Source organism: Rhinopithecus bieti, unplaced genomic scaffold (genome assembly GCF_001698545.2).
Source record: "Rhinopithecus bieti isolate Rb0 unplaced genomic scaffold, ASM169854v2 scaffold_13558, whole genome shotgun sequence".
Taxonomy (NCBI): domain Eukaryota; kingdom Metazoa; phylum Chordata; class Mammalia; order Primates; family Cercopithecidae; genus Rhinopithecus; species Rhinopithecus bieti.
The window spans coordinates 944,365-966,231 of record NW_016808198.1 but is presented as its reverse complement, the minus strand read 5'-3'; the positions used below and the strand labels follow the sequence as shown (position 1 = coordinate 966,231).

Genomic DNA, 21,867 nt, shown 5'->3' with positions numbered 1-21,867 from the left:
CCAATTAATTGGCTCTGTTAATTTCATACCATGTTTCTCTTCCACCACCTACCCACATACATTTGGTGCCAAGCACTCTAGTGCACCAATCAGAAAACAGTACACTATAAGGTCAACAGGCAGTAGCTGTCTTCCTGGAAGCTCTTTCCATACCAAAATGGCTAGTATTAACTGACCTATATAAAGAAGTGACTGCAAAACACTAACTAGATTACACTACACCCAACTCAATGTATCCCTAATTCAATTTCTCCTTAGCCATACCTCAAAAATGTGTGCAGTCATTTCAAAATCATGTGGTACAAGAGAGGATATGAAAGAGAAGAAATTGAAGTGGAAAGAGACAACAGGTTTAACCACTTGTAGTTAAAATATATCACGTTTGCAAATTTTACAGGAATTATGCAGGGAAGGGGCCCTAAGCTTAGGTTTCATTAGCGTCATGGTAAATGCATCCTGTGTGGGTTAGAAGGTGGTGCTATGTAAAGGAGAAAAAATACAGCAGGGCAGGGGATACAGGCCTGGGATCAAGCAGTGTGATGGATATGCTGGTCATTATATGAATCGGGTGATCTGGATAAGCCTCAAAGAGAGAAAACATTTGAGCAAAGATTTAGAGGTAAAAGAGTTAGCCCAACGGACAACTAGGAGAAGAGTATCGCAATGAAGCAAGACAGGAACGCGCCCAGTATGTTCCAGGAACTATAAGAAAGCTGGTGTGACTGGAGCAGAGTGATGCAGAAAGAAAGTACATAAGAAATCAGAGAGGTAAGGGGTAGTGAATGAAATGGGGAATCATTGCTGAGTTTGGAATAATGTAGTAAAAGGATCTGACTTATTAACACATTTCAAAAAGGATCATTATGGCTGCTGCCTTGGAGTAGACTGTAGGAGGCAAAGCAATCCGAAGCCAGGATGACAGTGGCTCAAACCAGAATATTAACAATTGACATGCTGAGAAATGGGCAGTTTCTGTTGTTCTATCAGAGTTATGCTATTTGCTTCTTTGTTTATTAGCAAGACTGGGAAATAAAATTTGTAGGTAGGTTAATATTTCAGAAACATTATGTTTGCATTTATGGATGTAAATAAATCAATGTAAATATAACTGTTCACGGGGAGTATTTGTGAAGGCATAAAAATGTCAACAAAGTATTAAAAACATTTTATTGACTGTGAAGATTATAGAGGCATTGACTTGAACTATATAGGGAAACTTAAACTATATAGGGAAAGCTGACCTGAATGGGCAGTTATGAGCCAATGTGGTTCTTTGATGAGCTTTCCTGTAATCACTTATGACATCTATTTAAGGACTTGTACAAGGCCTGGTTCAGTACTATTATCTGGCCTTTAATGCTATAAGTCTGGTTAAGAACTAGCTGTGGGGGAACAGCAGGTTCCCAAACTCTCCATAACCACTGGGCAGACCACCCAGGAAGCTCTTCTGTGCGTGAGCAGAAGGCCAAACACCTAAGCTTCAAAATGCCTCAGGATACAATGCTGTCAAGAGGCAATAATAGAAAAATGACACCGCAGTGTGTTGCCAAAGTTGGTTGGCCGTACTGTAACAGGATTTATTACTAGAGGTCTGGTGAAGGAAAGGAATATAAAATAGCCATACAAAACTATCTGGCATATATCAGGTGAACATAATTAAACACATAATGAACATATAAGGTTAACTTACATGTTGTCTTGGACTGGGGACCCCTGAAACTGACTCTGAGACCAAGATTTGCCTGCAGGAAGTTTACTGTGAACTCTCTCAGGACCAACGTTGGTGAGGGAATGAGCGAAACAATGGGCAGATGGGCAAAACAAGTTGAACTGTGACGCAGTTGCAACAAATGCCTCTGGTGGGAGCTCTAGAACCGGGAAGGCACTTAAGGTTGTTCAGAATCAAGAAAAGGGAGACATGCCTTTGCATCTGTGTACCAACCAAATGTTGGATGCAGGCTGCCCCGAGGGTGGGAGCCTAATCTTGGGAGAAGCAGCTCCTTTACACTGAGGGCAATTATCTAAGAAGGATATAGCTGTGGCAGTGGGGGAGATGGGTATCTCAGTCCTGAGAGGGAATCTGGGCAGTGTGGCACAGCATCCACTCCACATACGCACAGTAGGTCAGAGTGCAAGACACACTGTCACCTATATGAACTCAATACTCAAAGCAACTGGATTTTACAGGTGACTCTCAGAAAGGTTGAGTGACTTCACCAAGGTACATCTACTCATAAGGGGCAGGGAAATCTTTAGAATGCAAGTCCAATGACATTTTTAACTATAGATAATAAAATTTACTCTTATATCTAATATTAGAAGCTCTAATATATGAAAATTTAAATGAAAATTTTAAAGGCATAGAAAATATTACACAGTTGAGTTATTACCTAAATCAAAGAACACAAAATTAAAGTGAAATATTTTCTTATGTAAGCAGCTAATTAGCCATGAAAAAAATATTTACCCAACCAGAGTTCAAAGTCACTTTCAAATACAGAAAATCACTTCTAACTCAATTAACATTATATGTACACTAAATAAAATACAGGTACTACTTTTCCATTTTATAGACTTGCAAGATGGTTTTAGAATATCCATATTTTTGATATTTTCTCAAATATATTATATAGTATAAATCAAACAGTAAACTTGTCTAATTTTAATATTCAAAGTGATAATCACAAACAAAATATTAAAATTATGGGATTTTGGCAACAAAATTTAATTAAAATTCATATATTTATGCTATATACTATATAAGCAAAAGTGTTTTAATGCCTAATACAGATATCTTTAAATATTATTTAACAAGTAAAGAGCCACTAAATTTTGTCCCAGGAAATGAAAATGCACTTAAGTGAAAACAAATTATATAATTCTTTTTTTTTTTTTTTGAGACAGAGTTTTGCTCTTCCTGCCCAGGCTGGAGTGCAATGGCACAATCTTGGCTCACCACAACCTCTGCCTCCCAGGTTCAAATGATTCCCCTGCCTCAGCCTCCTGAGTAGCTGGGATTACAGGCATGTATCACCACCCTGGATAATTTTGTATTTTTAGTAGAGACGGGGGTTTTCCATGTTGGTCAGGCTGGTCTTGAACTCCCAACCTCAGGTGATCCACCCACCTCTGCCTCCCAAAGTGCTGGGATTACAGGCATGAGCCACAGCACCTGGCCACATTATAAAATTCTTAAACTTCATCAATCTAAATGGTAACTGTGCCAACAATCAAATTTTTTTTAAGCCCAGAAAAGGTATACTGAAGAAAATAACTTTTTGGAAAGAGATATTTTAAAATTCCATTGTAAGCTACAGCAGAGCTCACCATTTCGAAGTATGTAAAGTAGGTGGCTGCCTATGGGGTAGGATTTTAGGAGTGAGCCCAAATACTCTAACCTCAAAATACCTCTCCCACCAACTTGCCAATACTTGAAATTTCAGTTAGAGATTCACTCCTTTGTCACAATTAAAATGCCACAGCTGCATGAGGGGAAATCATATTCAGCCTCATTGATTATTGATCCTCTAAGGCTGTGATTTTCAATCTCAGCTTCCTGGGATCCCTCAGAGGCCTGGGGTAGGGCTGGGATTAGGGGGTTGGGTGACAGTGGTTTCATATGGGGAATCAGATCTCATGAGTGACTATGTGGAAGCAGCCACTATCCTGGTTTCAAACAGGGTAGATCCTACTTTTATCTATTTTACATAGTAGATTCCAAGAAAGAACTTTGATTTCAGAAAAGAAAAAAAAAATTCTAAACTACTATCTTAGCTCAAAACAAAGTATGGCATGTCTTTTTCCTAAGAGCAAGTTTTGAACAAAGGGTGGTATTAACAGCCTGGGTTATCTGCCAGCCCTAATGGAGGGCTGGAGCGGCGGAAGGGCCAAAGGAGACCCCTGTAAAATGGCCCTCATCAGCTTCACAGTGACCCTGGGAGTGGGCCCACATTCCTTCCTTGTGAGTATCTAAAGTCACTTTCCATTGTTTCCTTATCGTATTTTTTAAAATACTCTTACCCCAGTTTTCTGTGACTACTGACAACATTTCCAAAATAAGGCATATGTTTCTGCACACACACACAAAAAAATCAACTTGTATCCAGTTGCAATTTTAAGTTAAGTATATGAAAATGTTCAACACTTTCCAGAAGACAGTGGCAAAGGAAAATTGCTTGTGTGTCATGTCCTAAGCCAAGTAATTTCTATAAGCCCTTTATAAATGAGAATATCTCAAGAAGAATTGCAACAAGGATTTCACTTTGTCTAAATTAACTTAGTGCCTAAAATTATATTTAATCGGGATTAAAATATCAGGCATGTGGGTCCTGGCAGTAGCTATGATGTATTTTGTAAAAGAGCTTGGTAAATAAAGGTTTTGGAGTTTCCTGGCACCAATATGTTTATTTTATAGAAAGTCAGCATTTTTTTGATGAGAAAAGCATAGTCATGTGCCCCTCAAATTTTATTTTACTAGGAGAAATGAACATTGTAGGATTAAATATAAAGCAAATCATCAAATTTTCCCCAAATTATCAGCCTTAGAGATCATATTCTTACCCTTGGAAAGAGTATATGGTTTTACTGCCATTCAGTTTCATTTCTTTATATCGAATATGCCTGTAAACATTATTTTCCCCTAAAGTGAATGGATATCCTGAGAAACTAATAGCTGTACAAAATCTTACTATCTATAATATAGCATTTATACTTTAAGAAGTAATCCATTTTTTAAATCATAAAACACTATCAAAACTAGGTAGAATCTTAAGTAGGTGTAAATACATCACTCCATTTTCACTTACTAGAAAATCTGCTCAAATAAAGAATTTATGCTCGATAACATTCATGGTGAGTCAGACTAACATAGATGTCAGTGGGTAATCCAGGGGACGGGAACATATGTAGGAAAGGAATCTCAGCAACTTGAGCATATCAAACACTCTGTGAAAAAGCTAATTGAGAGGTAAAAACAAATTAACTGCTATGGAGAAGGACAATCTCCCTGAGAGAGAGTGTGTGCCTGCAACAGTAAGGTTCAGTGGTTACATTTAGTCCGGATAACTGCTGGGACAGTAATACAGCTCTGGCCTGTGGACTTTCCCCGCTGACTGCCCACCTGGCAATTCTCCGGGCACCTTCTAGGATGTCAGGCCTGCACAGGGAAAGCCTGTCTCATTACAACAGGCACTGCATGGGAGCTAATGCCCAGACCAATTGCTCTTCCCTGATTTTGATACAGACGCAGTTTTTCTCTTCAGCAGATCTTGAAAAGGAAGATTGTATCTTCCTACAGAGATTTACACCTGACTGCAGATGCTTGTCAGAAAATAGGCTAGTATGAATACACTGGCATTTCCCCCACAAAATCCACAAGAAGGAGGAGAAGGAGGGGGGCAGTGAGGACAGGAGGAAGAAAAGGTGGTGGCAAGATGGAAAACAGGGCTGCAAAAAGAGTCAAGAGATTTCAGCACCTGCCACTAATTAGCTATCACATGAGATGTGTAAAGTCTTTGTAGGATCTCAGTTTCTTTACCTTTAAAATGGGTGGTCCAATATTGCCTACTATCATAAACCCTACGTATGAAAATTGATCATCTTCATTACATTTTTGCCCAACCTTTAGTGAATGTTCTCGAAATCACAATAACCTTGAATATTCCAATTTTGCTACTCTCACCACAATTCCTTTTCAAATGTTGTCATGTTTTACTACTTGTACCTAGGCCATATCCTATATTTGTTTACCATTGTTTATTCAAATAACTTAGGTGACATAACAGAACATCCTAGGGGTTATAAATACATGTTTGGGAAAAGTGGTTAAATAAGAAAGACAAGGATCAAGGAATGTACAATGGAAATAATGTAATATGCACACAGAACAGTGAAAACACCAACCAAAAAAAATCTTGCCACATTTTCATGTGCAGCTGACCTCAGTTATCATTTAATTGTTCCATAGATTCCTAAATATTAAAATAAGCTTTCTATTAATACAAATGAATGATCGGAAACTTTAAACTTTTTAAAAAATGACCACAAAATAGAAGGCAAATCTCAACTTCTGTCATGGTGCTTTTGTGCCATTCAAAGAATAAATTTAAGTGTTCAATGCATAGGAAAGTCACATATTTTCTGTTACCAACCAAATTAGCCCATTTTCAAAATATAAAGAGGCCTGGAAACTTAAAATAATGGAATTGTAGTAAAAAGGTAAGAAGATGAACAGATTGGTTTTGCTAATCTGTTCATAGTGTTGTCATATTATTTCTAATTGTATGAAAATAGTCATGGCCTTGGGCCAAAAAGGTGTTCTATGTTTCTCTGCATCTTCCCACAGTTCCTAGTACAATGTCTTCTGGACAACGGGTATTTGATAATATGTGGATTTACTGGACTATTTATTTAAAATCTTCTTTCTTTCTGTCATTGGCAGAATAAAAATTGTTAGATGCATACAACCTGGATGATGAACTAGATGCTGCATGAAGACATCCTTTAAAAAGAAATCTCTGAATTATCCCTTTAGCAAACCTTAAATTTACTTACAATAGAAGAGAACACTATAACTAAACAAAATAAAATAGCCTAAAATATCTCCAAATCAGAGTGCTATGAATCTTGTTATTATCCAGGTTACTAAAGCCCACCATATTTCTCTTGCTCATGGTCAGAGTGGATTTAAGTGAAGGTAATGAAGACTAGAGACATTCTAGGTCCTAAGAGTTCTGGAAGTTGTCACAGGTGGAAGGGGAAGCTAGATATCAATCATAAAATACTTCTGTGTAAGTATTTCTGATTAGCTGCCTAAAAAAGACCCAGAAGAAAGAGCCTGAATTGCCAACACTCCATCGATTTGTTGCGATTTACTTTCTCGTTCTAAATAAATATTCATTTTCAGACCTAATTTCAAAGAGAGCTCCCCACCCCAAGCTGGCTCCCAAACTTGACAAGCTCTAGGTTCCACAGAAACTGGATCTGCCTCTCCTGGCAGCAAATAGAAAACAACTCTCAGAGCATCACTGACCAATTGTGTGTGAAATGCACTAATTCCAGTGAAAGGATGTGCCTGTACTCATCTTCCTCTCATTCCCCCATGCTTTCCCCCACCTACTCACACATCACACATTCTTCTTGCTCATCAATTCTCTGTCACAATCACCCACCTTCCTACTAGCTTTTCCACTCACCATCCCCCTATAGATTTGCTAATACCCTTTCCTATCAATCCTTTCTTTCCTGCCCTCCCAGGGAAATGCTAACATTGCTGACATTTCCATGGGAATGAAGAGGAGGAGGAGCTGCATGGAAAGAACAGGACTAGGAAGGCAGAAGTCACTGAGGCATGGCTCTAGCAGATGTTCTCAAAGAGACTGGGGATAGTGGCAGTGACAGGGGTAAGAGAAAGTTTAGATTAGTAAGAAATTACTAACTTGTTGCCTGAAGGGCTTTGTAGATGATGGTGCACATTGAGTGTAACCACTGATGGTAAAAACAGTAAGAAATTTCAACCTAAAAGGTGCTATGACTTGATGGCAGGAGAATGTACTGGAGTACAAATACAAATAAACTGTGGTTGTGACTATATAGGATATATGAGTGCACATGAAAATGACGTGAAAGGTGATAATGATCATTAGGAGCAATGCAATTACAGGTGATACAACTGTTTCCTAAAATTCCTCAAATGGTGTCATGTTTCAATTTTTTAAAAACAAGGCACTTTTCCCATGGCAGAAATGAGCATCCACACATAGGCTGTTCTCAGTTTTATATCTTGTATGCCCATTTAATCTTGTCACTGTATTATGTCACATGATTGCAAAAATGGGAGTGAGGCAATATGGAACACAAAAATAGTGTCCTTTTAAGAGGTGATTTTCTAATGTTAAGACAGAATCAAAAGCTGCTATTGTTCACTGATCAATGCAAGTCATGATAAGGATGAAAAGCTCAATGAAGAGATTAAGAACACCATATACAATATGAAAAAGCAGCCCAGAGGATTTTGAATTGCACCCTGCCTCTAGCCCCTGGTTGAGACCACTGCTCTAGAAGATGATGTTGGCTACAGTATTTTGATTCTTGAAGTTGAGCTATGAGCTTACATATATATGTAACAGAGTGATGAGAATCACGAAATGAAGAAGATTAGAAAGATAATCATCCCCTTTCAATTTTTGTCAAATACTTTCTAAGATTAAAATGAACAGAAAACAGGAAAAATGCTTTACTAGGGCTATGTAAGTTACAGTAAGTTAAATTATAAATGGAAAATGTATTTGTTTATTGATAAGTCATTTAACACTCTATGATAGTACATGCCACAAGGTGGGATAAAGTTGTTCATAATCAGAAAAGATGTGGCCCTTGCCCACAGTGAATCAGAGTTAACTGAATTAGAGATGGTGTCCAAAGGAAGGCAGGCCATTCCATATACACCCATGGGAATTTAGAGGTTACCTAGGTAACTGATATGAGTTGATTCTGGAACTAATGCAAGATGGTACACTGCGGCCTTTGTTCTATGTGTCTTCAGTTGGAATTAGCAAGTTCTCCCCACCTGAGAGGATATACAGCATTCCCAGCACCACCATCACGAATTCTAAGATATTTGTCACTCTCAGAGTAAAATGATTTTACTGCTAGCCTTTCCTATTTTACTGATACAAAAGTATAGAGAAAAGTTTTAGCTAATTGGCAACTGGAATGAGAATTTCTTTGTGTGGTGCTATTGGTGAGGCTTAAAAAGCTGCTTTAGTAATCTTGCTATGATTGTCAGTCCTGCCTATACAATAAAATCATTTGAGAGCTTTTGAAAAAATGCTGATGCTTGCACCACACCTGAAGATGTGCTGGTAAATGCTTAGCAGCCTGCTTAAGGAAGGGGGTGATTATTATAAATTCTGCTGATACAAGGACGACATAGCATATAATTTGCAGATAATAACAAAATATCTAATACTCTTTATTGTAAATTCCACATAGCCAACTCATTCTCAAAAGTAGTTTCACTGATTTTTGCCAAGTCTTGTATCCACATCCATTCTATGGTTGCAACTGAGAAATGAGTGTGGGTCTGACCTGAATGTTGATTAATATTTTCATCCATGTTGATAAGAGAAAAATGAAACAAAGAAGACATATGTAGGACTGCTCTTGTTAATCAATGACAAGGGCAAGTTCTTTGCTGAATCAGATAATGGTTTTCATATACTGGAAGAATATTTCAATTTTTGTGCTATTCACAATGCAACACACAGAAATTTTGCACTTTTGAATTTAATCTGCATTGTGAATATTTTCTGTCACATACTTAAATCTAGACCACAGATCCACAAACTTTTCTTTAAAGGGCCCAATAGTAAATACTTTAGGTTTTTCAAGCCATATGGTCTCCACTCTGCTATGGTAATATCAAAGTAGCCATAGACAATACACAAACATATAGGTGTCACTATATTTCGTTAAAACTTTATTTACAAAAAAATCAGACAGATTTGGCCCATAGTATGTGGTATTTCAACTCCCTAGTCTAGACAATCAATAAAACATGAAATCAAGCCCTCATTTATAGTATTTGCCAATTTCTATTTTATAAATATTCTGACCACAGCCAATTTTCAGATACAAGAAGCCATCACTGAAAATAAACTTAGGAAGAAACGCACGGTAGCACACACCATTATATAGTGTTTACATTAAACAAACACAATAGATCTAAATAACTTCAAGAGAATAGGTAATAGTAAAATGTAATTTTAAAATTAGGAAGTGAAGTGTATGACCTATTTCATTGTAAATTTATATGATTTTTAAATAATGGCTATATAAAACAACTGGCTTACAAAATTCCTGAAAACTTAATCAGTGCCTGCAAGCTGGTAGAAGTTAGTCTTAGCGCAGGAAACCAATTAAGTCAAAATATCTGTGGATGGGAACATGGTATCTTAAAAACAAACAAACAAAACACCTCCAGAAGATTCTAACATGCAGCCAGGATTGAAAATCATTTTTCTAAGCCTGAGGATGGGGCTGATACACAGGTTTCTTGAGATGTGGAAGAGGAACTTATTTTCTGAGAGAAGCTAGACATTGCAAAGGAGAAACCTGAGGAGAAAGGAAGCAGAAGCAAATGGAACTCAGTACTTTATAGGGGAAAAAAATCATAAAAAGAGAATGCCTGGGATGTGGGAGAAAGAATTCTGGAGAAAAGACTAGGTTGACCAACCATCTTGGTTTGCTGGATGCAGGCTTTTTAGTGCTAAAATAAGGAAAGTCCTAGGAAACCACTAGAAAAATATATTTTTTTGAATTTTAACTAAATTAAATTTTAATTAAAATTAAAATTTAAGTAGCCATATGTGACTAGTGGCTACTTTACTAGACAGCATAGTGAATCTAAACAAACACAACAACATGGCTTCTTTGCATATGTAAATTTCCTCTTTTGTATGCTGGTATGGAAAGTATTTTAAAGCACATTAAAAGGGAGTGAATAAGAGTAGTGAGAGAAGGCATCCTTGTCTTGTACCAGTTTTCAAGGTGAATGCTTCCAGCTTTCGCCCATTGAGTATGATATTGGCTGTGGGTGTGTCATAAATGGCTCCTATTATTTTGAGGTATGTTCCTTCAATACCTAGTTTATTAAGAGTTTTTTAACATAAAGAGATGTTGAATTTTATCAAAGGCATTTTCTGTGTCTCTTGAGATAATCATGTGGTTTTTGTCTAGTTCTGTTTCTATGGTGAATTATGTTTATTGATTTGCATATGCTGAACCAGCCATACTCCCCAAAGCAATTTATAGATTCAATTCTATTCTCATTAAATTACCACTGACGTTCTTCACAGAATTAGAAAAAAACTATTTTAAAATTCATATGGAACCAAAAAAGAGCTTGTACACCCAGGACAATCCTAACTAAAAAAGATGAAAGCTGGAGGCATCACGCTATCCAACTTCAAACTATACTACAAGGCTACAGTAACCAAAACAGCATGGTACTGGTACAAGAACACACATGTAGACCAATGGAAAAGAATACAGAACCCAGAAATAATGCCACACACCTACAACTATCTGATCTTTGACAAACTTGACAAAAACAAGCAATGGGGAAAAGATTCCCTATTCAATAAATGGTGCTGCAAGAACTGGCTAACCAAATGAGGAAATTGAAACTGGATCCCTTCCTTACACCTTATATAAAAATTAACTCAGGGGCCGGGCGCGGTGGCTCAAGCCTGTAATCCCAGCATTTGGGAGGCGTGAACGGGCGGATCACGAGGTCAGGAGAATCGAGACATCCGGGCTAACCGGTGAAACCCGTCTCTACTAAAAAAATAAAAAATCTAGCGGCGAGGTGGCGGGCGCCTGTATCCCCAGCACTCGGGAGGCTAGGCAGGAAATGCGTAAACCCGGGGCGGAGCTTGCAGTGAGCTGAGATCGCGGCACTGCACTCCAGCCCGGGCGACAGAGCGAGGAGACCCGTTCAAAAAAAAAAAAAAAAAAAAAAAAAAAATTAACTCAGATGGATTAAAGACTTAACTATAAAACCCAAAACTATAAAAACCTTAGAAGAAAATCTAGGCAATACCAAGCAGGATACAGGCATGGGCAAAGATTTTTTGATGAAATCACCAAAAGCAATTGCAACAAAAGCAAAAATTGACAAATGGGATCTAATTAATCTAAGGAGCTTCTGCACAGCAAAAGAAACTATCATCAGCACAAACAGACAACCTACAGAATAGAAGAAAATTTTTGCCATCTATCCGTCTGACAAAGGTCTAATATCCACAATTTACATGAAACTTAAGCAAATTTGCAAGAAAAAACAAACAACCCCATTAAAAAGTGGACAAAGGATATGAACAGACACTTCTTTATGAAAAGACGTACATGTGGCCAACAAACATATGAAAAAAAGCTCAACATCACTGATCACTGATTGTCAGAGAAATGCAAATCAAAACCACAATGAGATGCCATCTCCTGCCAGTCAGAATGGTGATTATTAAAAAGTCAAGAAAAAACAGATGCTGGCAAGGTTGCAAAGAAATAAGAATACTTTTACACTGTTGGTGGGAATGTAAATTAGTTCAACCATTGTGGAAGACAGTGTGGTGATTCCTCAAAGATTTAGAACTGGAAATACCTTTTGATCCAGCATCTCATTACTGGGTATATACCTAAAGGAAAGTAAATCATTCTGTTATAAAGATACATGCATGTGTATGTTCATTGCAACACTATAATAGCAAAGACATGGAATCAACTCACATGTGCACCAATGATAGACTGAATAAGGAAAATGTGGTACATACACAACATGGAATACTATGCAGCCATGAAAAGGAATGAGATCATGTCCTTTGCAGGCATATGGATGAAGCTGGAAGTCATTATCCTCAGGAAACTAACTGAGGAACAGAAAACCAAACACTGCATATTCTCATAAGTGAGAGCTGAATAATGAGAACACATGGACATAAGGAGAGGAACAACACACACTGGGGCCCATCAGGGGAGGTTGGGTGGGGGGTAGAGCATTAGGGAAAACAGCTAATGCATGCTGGACTTAATACCTAAGTGATGGGATGATAGGTGCAGCAAATCACTATGGCACGTGTTTACCTATGTACCAAAACTGCACATCCTGCATATGTACCCCAGAACTTAAAAAAATAATTAAAAACAAAAGTAAAATGCAAAGAAGGGAGTATGTATGAGACAGACAATTCTGATCCTAAAGTTAAGTATTTGGTACCCAGCCCATGTGCTAATATGTATAAGTGATAGAAATATATATTTTTCGTAGCAGTGCATCCTTCTAGAAAACAACCACACTCTCTCACCTGGTTTTTTCTCTCTTAATCAATAGCAAGTACTTTGCAAAATTGCAGAATGGATTTGTAATCAAGTCAAAAACCTGGAAAAGAACAATGCTACTGCACTATAGAAACCTTTGACCTTGATGTCTTGAACATCACTTCCTAAACCCTTAGCTGACTAGCAGACTATGAGAAATAAATTATCATGTTTAACATGAAATTACATTTCCCAAAAGTCCATTTTACATTCTAATGTTCTCACTCAAAATGCGCACGGGAATGTCATTAAAAGAAATGTTATAGATAGAAATATAATGTTTCTAATATTACTTGCAGAATAAAACAATATCAAGAAAGAGGAATTGCAGAGATGAAAGTTGATCAAAATATAATTTCCTTCTAATGTTATCACATACCCATAAAAATAATCAAAAGGAAATGACGAGTTGTAGTAACCATGATTTCTTAAATGGAAATAGCTCATACTTTGAGTAATTCAAATTTTACTAACTACAATTTCTTGAAATGCAGAATATGAAATTATAGGACAACATTAACTTGACAAACTTAACATGGAATGTCTGCTATGAAAATCAAAAGTATTTAAATTCCCTAAGCTTTTAGTAGCAAAACCACTTCAGCCAAGTATGAGTTGTTCTTTATCTCTCTCAAAGATGCAATAGCAAAGTAGTCGAGGACATTTAGCGATCTTGTCCTGACAAATAACCAATTCACCTTTTTTCCCAGTATATTCTTAAGTATTGATTTTACCCAGTGAACTCAGACATGTGTCACACTTATCCAATACAGATCCTTTTCCTTGGAAATGCAGTTTGAACATCAATCAGTCACCTGGCCTTTCACCTTCAATTTCTATTGCCACTGTCTGTCAACTATTAAAGCTTGCCCATTTCTCCAAATGTTATTTTTAGAAACTGAAATATACCATGACCATTGTGAAAAATTTGTTTCTTGGAAAAGCGTGCAAATGTTCACATGATTAAATTCCTTCATTACAATTACTTTTCTGAATTGAAAACTAGTTAAAGCTTAAAAATACACATTTCAAAGACCTCTAGGTATTTTCTGTTAAAATCTATTTCCTGAATAATATTACCACTTGTAATATTACCAGTTTGAGGAAGACAACATTAAAAAATATTCAAGCTAAGTGGCATTGTTATAAGTGTCTTCAAACAGAGCAGAAGGCTTCCGCTCTGGCTGAATCCAATGAGAGGCACAGAATGACACCCACCTTGAGCTGCAGGCCTCCTGGGACAAGCGTGTTTGCTGGAAGGCTTTTAATGTGTTGGTAGACATAAGAGGAGAATTGCTCCTGCTCAGCCTGTAATTGGGGGCCAAGTTTAGAGAGATGACCTCTGTTGCTTTTGATAGCTGTCTGCAATTCATCAATCAGCCTGCTCACCTGAAGGGGTTAAATTACAAGAGTTGTTAGCGAGAAGTAATTGTTGATGTCACACCTATTAGATTTTTGAGTACCTAGCTTGATGGGGGGAAAATGACTTCAATACAAGAATTTGAGTACAGATCTATCCTCAAGTAAAAACAATGAAAGAGATATACATTCCTACATCTACTTCTATTTATGAAAAAATGCCTAATATTTTCACTTCAGTATTATGGCATAGGTAGCCCTTTACAATTGTTGCATGAAAAATATCTCTGGATATGAAAAGGAACATATACATTTGACAAGTTTGCAAAGGACTTTAAAACTGCTTAACAAAATAAAACCCTCCTAGGACTTTAAATAATCCAATATATGTAACCTACAACCAAATATTTCATTTCACTATATGTATCTTCATTTTTAGAATATTTTATTTTATTATGTGTAACATTTACATTTTCAATATATATATTAAATTCATTATCATTTTGTTGACCTTTAAAATTAACCTATTATCTTCCTCCCAAATATTCCAATACTTTTTCCCACATTTCATAGATGCAATTTTCTAAAATGTATATAACTTCAAAGACAATGCTCTGTTCTGGAAAATATTTTAAATATATATTAATGTCAAAATAAAACATATAGTTTTTCCAGAAACGCCAAAGGCTAAGGATTCTGTAACCTTGATTTTTAAATTTCTAGACTTCTACTCTGTATATTTTAGACAGACATATGAGCCTTACTTGTGGATTATTAATAGCAGTAGTTAACATTTTAACCCATATAGTTTACAAATTAAGAATCATTACCATTCTTTGACTCTTCACTGTTTCATGTAACTTATATTCTCTCTAGTAGGCTGGATTCTTACATAAACACTGGTTGATATTATGGTAGTGACCAAAAGAGATGAAGAACAGAAATCTACTTCATCTGTGATTCTTCAAAGTAACCAAATTAGACCCATTTCGAATTATGAATAAGTTTGAATAGAGCATTGACATTGAAAACGTGGGTTAAAATCCTGGCTTCATCGCTTACTGACTGGGAAACTTTGCACAGGTAATAAAATCATTGTCTACAAATGAAGAATAACACTGACTTTACATATTGATAATTAAATGAGATGAAAAAATGGAGAGCACACTGTGTAACCTATAGTAAATGGTCAATGTACTGGTATATTTTTATAGTGTTTCCTGTTTAAAATCTGTTTAAAATCTAGGTGTTTTCTGCATATCAAGTTTTACTTTTTTATTTCTTGGTCTGTCTTTTCTATCTCTATCACCATTTCACAGGAGGAAGACAGAAATTCCAAACTATTTGCTGTATAGATCCTACAGCTCATTTCAGTGTTCACAGATAAAATGGAAAATCCTTCTAAAAGTATCTTCCCTGTACTTACATCTCATCCACTTCTCTGTCAGTTAAAAATATGGTATTTGCCCCAGCCTATATTCTAATTCTGATGTTAAATCCATTGTTTCTATCCCTTCTACAGAGCATTCAGAGAAGTTAGTGACAGCCAGTGTGCACTATTACTCACATGACTTAAATATGTATTATCTACTCTACCTATTTAGTTCAAGTTTATATGTATATCTATTAAATATACATTTCAATTACATTTGACTTTTACCAAGACCTTTGCAAGCATTACATGCATAGAAACAAGTTAACTTAAAATGATTCCTATTTTACTTTTGTTTCCCATATCTCTCTTATTCGTCCCAATGTAATAAATTGTCTACTCAATTTAAATAATCCTTTCTTCTAAAGGGTTGGCAAACTTTTTTTAAAAAGGGTCACATAGTAAATATTTTTGGCTTTGTAGGCCATAAGGTATCTGTCAAAATTATATAACTCTACAGTTGTATTTGGAAAGCAGACACAGACAATACGTAAATGAATGGGCATGCCTGTGTTAAAATAAAACTTCGTATACAAAAAAAAAAAAAAAAAAAAAAAAAAAAAGCTGCGGGCTAGATTTGTCCCCAGGGCTATATTTTGGAGATCCCTCTTCTAAATATGTAAATGTCCTATCCATTCTTTCATTTCTTTTAAGTGATACTTTGGTTCTAGCCCTCAATCCCCTCATCCCCCTCCCCAGTTTGGATTAACAAAATACCTCCTAAGTGGTCTCCCTGTTTCCATCTCTTCCCCTCCATGCCATTAGGCCACCTCCACCAAATTAATACACCTTGAAAAGTATATTCAACCCCCTAGTTGCTCCCTCAGATTCTTGAGCTTGGTACTCAAGATTCTAAGACCTTTTATAATCTGATCCCCACTTGGTTTTATGGCTCATATTCCCATCAGACCCCTCTCCTCTAACCAAATGTCTCTTCTCACTGTCCCCTTGCACACATATACACACATCCCTTCCATTTCTAAAGTATCGTAAGTTAGATAATGTTTAACCCAACACTCTGATCTCACAAATGAGGAAATTCCACCCCAGAAAAGTTAATTTGCCGAGGATACTCAGATAATTAATACTGGCACTGAAATTAAAGTGTATGTCCCTGGATGCCTAGGCCATAGTTTTATAACTCATTCTTCTTTTATATCCAAGTCCACTAATCAGAAACTCCACTTCCTCTGGCAGACCTTCCAGCACTTAGTACCTGGATATTACCATCTGGCACTCAATCAAAGTCAGCTGTTTATTGTTCATTCTTTACTAATAATTCTGTTAGTAATATATATGACATATATGTGACATCAGAATTCCTGTGTGATTTGCTTTGGCCAGTGAAATATGAACAGAAGTAATATATGCCACTTCTTAGCAGAAGTTTTAAGAACCATTGTGCAGTTCTACCATCGCTCTCTTCCCCCTGCCCACCCCACCCCATGAAAACAGTAATGTCCCAATAGGAACTGCTCCTTCAAGCCGTATCCCAGACTGAGAAAGACATACTGGTGAGAGCCACAAACAACCTGTAGCCAATATGTAAGGTGAGCAAAAAATGAATACTTGTTTTAAGTCACTCAGCTATTGGGCCCCTTGACTTACGCAGCACAATCTACCAAAAGCTGATAAACATATTGCATTCTGCTAAATCTCTACAATCCTATATAACTTATATAGTAGGTTACTAAGAGTCAGCCCTTAACTGTAAATTCAAATGAGAGTCTATAGAAATTTCTATTATCTATTCATAAGGAAGCCCCTCATGCCAGTGGAATTTGGACAAAACTTTGGATATCATGGGAATGGAAGGCAGGGACAATACAGGGAGGTCAGGAGGAATCCTAAAGGAAACAGAAAAAGAAAATGAGATAAAGAAAACAAAATTAACTAAAAGAAGAAATGAAAAGGAGGGAAGAAATTAAAAGGAGAAGGTGATTGGGGGAAATGAGAAGGGAAGAAAGAGAAAGAAGATGTGAAAAAGAAAAGAATATTATTTATAGGCTATAAAATCCAGTGACAGGTTTCTCTCATTATCCTTCTTTTACTACTTTTTGGAATGAATTTCTGTGCTTTCCATAGTACTGTTAATCCTACAAGAAAGTTGTAACATTTAAAATATGAAAATGATAGATGATCCAGTATTAGTCTATGCTTTCAGCCTCATCTTCACCACCAGATCATACTACCCTCTAGCAGTATTATCCTAAAAAAACGATGGATAATAGTGTATAATATCCTTGAAGCTAAAGACCAATACTGGACAAGGTGGCTTGCATTTATGGTTATCTGATGAAATTAAAATCCAAGAACCAAAAGCCCTAAATAGAAGGACTCCATTTCCGAAAAATACTGGTCCTCTCTGCACCCATCTCCAGCATCATGTGATTTGGGAAGATATAATGTTATGCAGCCTTTAAAGTCTACTAAGTATCAGGCATTGTATTTCACTACTCAATTATAATGTTCTCTATAATTTCATATACTGCACCTTGTGCTATAGCAAGTCACTAAAAAAAAAAAAAAACCACACACACACACACACAAAGGGAGGAAACTCAGACTTTGATTTGAGGGCATTTTTATACATGACTGGTTTTACTGTCACAATCTATAGTCTTTCACTGATAGGGGATTTCATGTGACATCAAAAATCAACCAACCATACAATTGATGATGTCATTTGCACTCTAAAGGGCTATTGGCTAAAGTCTTAAAAGTTTCGTCTGGGATAGATTTTGGTTGCTTCAAAACCTTCTCTACTATTTTATTGGATCCAGGATAATCTGTTAACATATGTGAAACAAAATTACACCAATTATCACCTGATTTTAAAAAATAACTAAAACTCTCAAGGTATCTGGTAGAGATTAACATATCTTAAACACAGGAGAAAATATATCAAGAATCCTGCCACTGACATTTTGATAATGTTTCCATTCAGTTTTACTCAAACTTTATGTTACTTTACATATTCATAAGGTCTTTTATCCCCAAAGTGCTACGTTTTGTTCTCAGTTATTATGATAACATGTCATCCTAAAAGACAACTCTACACATGAAACAACTCATATACTAAAATCAGCTAGGTAATATAATACTCCTGAATTATTTTACATAATATGATTTTTTCCTCAAATCACAGATATTGCTAAAAGGGAAAAAATGTTCTTTAAAATTCTTCATCATGAATCTTTTTTTTTTCTGAAATCCTTTTTTTTTCCTCTACAAAGGCAATGTGAATAGGGGTAAAAGAAGACAAAACTTGACCTTTTGTGATCCCAGCATTAATGGGTCTGTTCATAATTCAATCTATGTGTGTGTGGGGGCATCCATGTGGAAACATAGAGGCCTGAGAGACATAAAGCCTTTCCCTTTAAACATTATCTGACCCTATCAGTCCCATTCACAAAAGAAGGCTTACGTATGCATATGTTGAAAAAATGCACCATCTCATTGTGCAGCAGAAAGCCTACACATTCGACTCTTCATTCTCCGTGGAAATGCAGCACGGAAGTGATACTTGTACAGAATTTGGGAGAGTGACAAATAAGCAGAAGGTAGCAAAAAAATATTGAATATTCTGGTGAGAAAACAAACCCAAACTTCTGAAAGAATACAAATGTGCACATGTCTATAAACATACAGACAGGTTTTTGCATAACATGTAGGGCAGTTTGATCATGTTTGTATGGTGCATGCATGCAACTTTTGAATTCAATTCAATTCTCAAGATGATTTATAGTCAGAGCAAAGTGTTATTTTGTTTATAATCAGTCTTCAAAAGCAGACATGTTAAAGCTATGCATTTCTGAGCCATACATTGTGAATACTGTACATTGGTTATTATTAATGACTCTTTGAGGAGCTCCTGGTTTTTCTAGTGATGAGTTCAGCTGTCAGCCTGAATTCTGTGTGGGCTTGAATCCACCCATGTTATTAAAGAGAACTCCAGAGCACTTTGCACAGAACTGTCACTTGAAATCAGCACAAAGGGTGGCGGCCTCTATACTAGGAACGTCATCTAGGCATGTAACACACGGAATGGTCTCAAAGCCAGGTCAGCACTTCAATTTAAGATCAAGAAACTTTCTAATTAACAACATATTTAAGCTGAACCAGAAAGGAGGCAGGGAAATAAAATTAGTATTTTAAACTACTTAAAATCTCTTCTTGGTTTCAGGGTCAATAATACAATGTTTTAAGGGGTAAGAAGGAAACATAACCCTGTTTTGTTGAATGAAGATTGGAAAAGACATGGGAGCATGAGAGCAAAGTGAACTATGTCTTGATTTGGAAGTTGAGCTGGTGTAACAAACCAGGAAATCTGAAGTGCGTAGCACCTCTTATTGCCAGCACTTCAAATACTACCAAATTTTTGTGGATTTTTTTTTTTTTGACCCAGAGTCTCACTCTGTCACCCAGGCTGGAGTACAGTGGCATGGACTCGGCTCACTGCAACCTCTGTCTCCCGGGTTCAAGCGATTCTCTTGCCTCAGCCTCCCAAGTAGCTGGGATTACAGGCATGCACCACCTTGCCCAGCTAATTTTTTGTATTTTTAGTAAAGATGGGTTTCACCATGTTGGCCAGGCTGGTCTCGAACCCCTGGTCTCAAGTGATCTGCCCGCCTCAGCCTCCCAAAGTGCTGGGACTACAGGCGTGAGCCACCACACCTGGCCCAAATACTACCACATTTCTAATAGCTTCCTAGAACCCTTCTGAGATGGGAAATATTTTGGAGGTAGATTTAACCTATTTTCAGCCAGAGGTCCTTTATGTGCTGCTTTTAGGCCTATACAACAATCTAACATCCCCATCCACTCATGGGAGAAGGAACAATTGAAAATAGACAACTTCAATGTCTTCATAACTCTTCTGGCAATGGGGTTATGTTGACAGCAACAAGGATGATGTCTACTATACCTATGGGGACAGCTATGACACTGTGTCTCATAGACCTCTAACTACAGGAGCATAAGTGACCATGGGTCCCACCTATGGTGCTCTGAAATCCATCCCCAGGTTAGCATCAATGCCTGAAGATATTAAGGCAGGTCTATCCCTGAGAGTCACAGGACTCCTCTGATGGCCAAGTTTGGCTCAAAAATCTACCAACAGTTTTGGCAAACCCTTAGACTTCACAGTGGTCCAGGATGTTTCTACCCAGCCTTCCCTTCCTCCCTCATTTGGGGTTAGGCCTGCATTTCAGTCTGACAGATTTCTCAGCCTTATCCAGTGCTCTCTCCATTTTCTCTCATACGCATTTCTTCTAATAACATTCTACACATTTAATGTCATTTTGGTACCTACATGATACAGAACCTAGAATAATGCACTTTTATACTGATAATAATAAGTCATATGCAAATTTCCAAAAGGCTTAATGTGGCAGGGCACAGTGGCTCACCTCTGTAATCCCAGCACTTTGGGAAGCCAAAGGGAAGAGATCACTTGAGGCCAGGAGTTCAAGACCAGCCTGGGCAACACAGCAAGACTTTATCTTTACAAAAACTTTTTTAAATGAGCTGGGCATGGTGGTATATGCCTAAAGTCCCAGTTACTCAGGAGGCTGAAGCAAGAGGATCACTTGAGCCCAGGAGTTCAAGGCTGCAGTGAGCTATGATCACACTGCTGCATTCCAGTCTAGGTAACAGAGAGCGAGTCTATCTCTAAAACAAAAAAAAATTTTTTTTAATTAAAAAAAGCTTAATGTACTTTAACATACATCATCACCTCAAAGTGGTTTTATGATGCATACATTACTGTTACTCCCAAATTTCATGTGGAAAAATTATGTGAAATAAAACAAGATTTTAAGATAAAACTGTAGGCAGCAGAAGATCTAAATCTCAGATGTTATGATATTTAATTTGGGGTTTGAGAATTGTCCAGGAATGTATTTGTATAAAAATCATAGGGAAAATATTGAAGTAATTTCACCACCAAATTTTTCCTTTCTCTTTTCCATCAGGATTTCCTTTCTCTGTATGTTGACTAGACTTGATGTTTTAGCCCTAAATTTTTAGACTTTTCTAATCACAAGTTTTTTAAGCTATTCAATAGTCTAACTTCCTCATCCACTCATGGGGTAAGAAACAACTGAAAATAGTGTCATTTTAAATGCGTTGATAACTCACCTGGCAAGAGAGCTATGTTAGTGGTAACAAGGACTTTTCTAAAAAGAGTCTTTTAGATT

At 36.9% G+C, this 21,867-nt stretch overlaps 1 protein-coding gene across 1 annotated transcript in view; it reads right to left on the bottom strand.

Annotated features, from left to right (window-relative positions):
• DCDC1 (doublecortin domain containing 1) overlaps positions 1-21,867 on the bottom strand; it is a 393,105-nt gene that overhangs the window by 259,926 nt on the left and 111,312 nt on the right. The window contains exon 3 of the mRNA XM_017885762.1: positions 14,095-14,265. Within this exon, the coding sequence (XP_017741251.1) occupies positions 14,095-14,265 (171 nt within the window). The remainder of the gene's footprint in view (positions 1-14,094; positions 14,266-21,867) is intronic.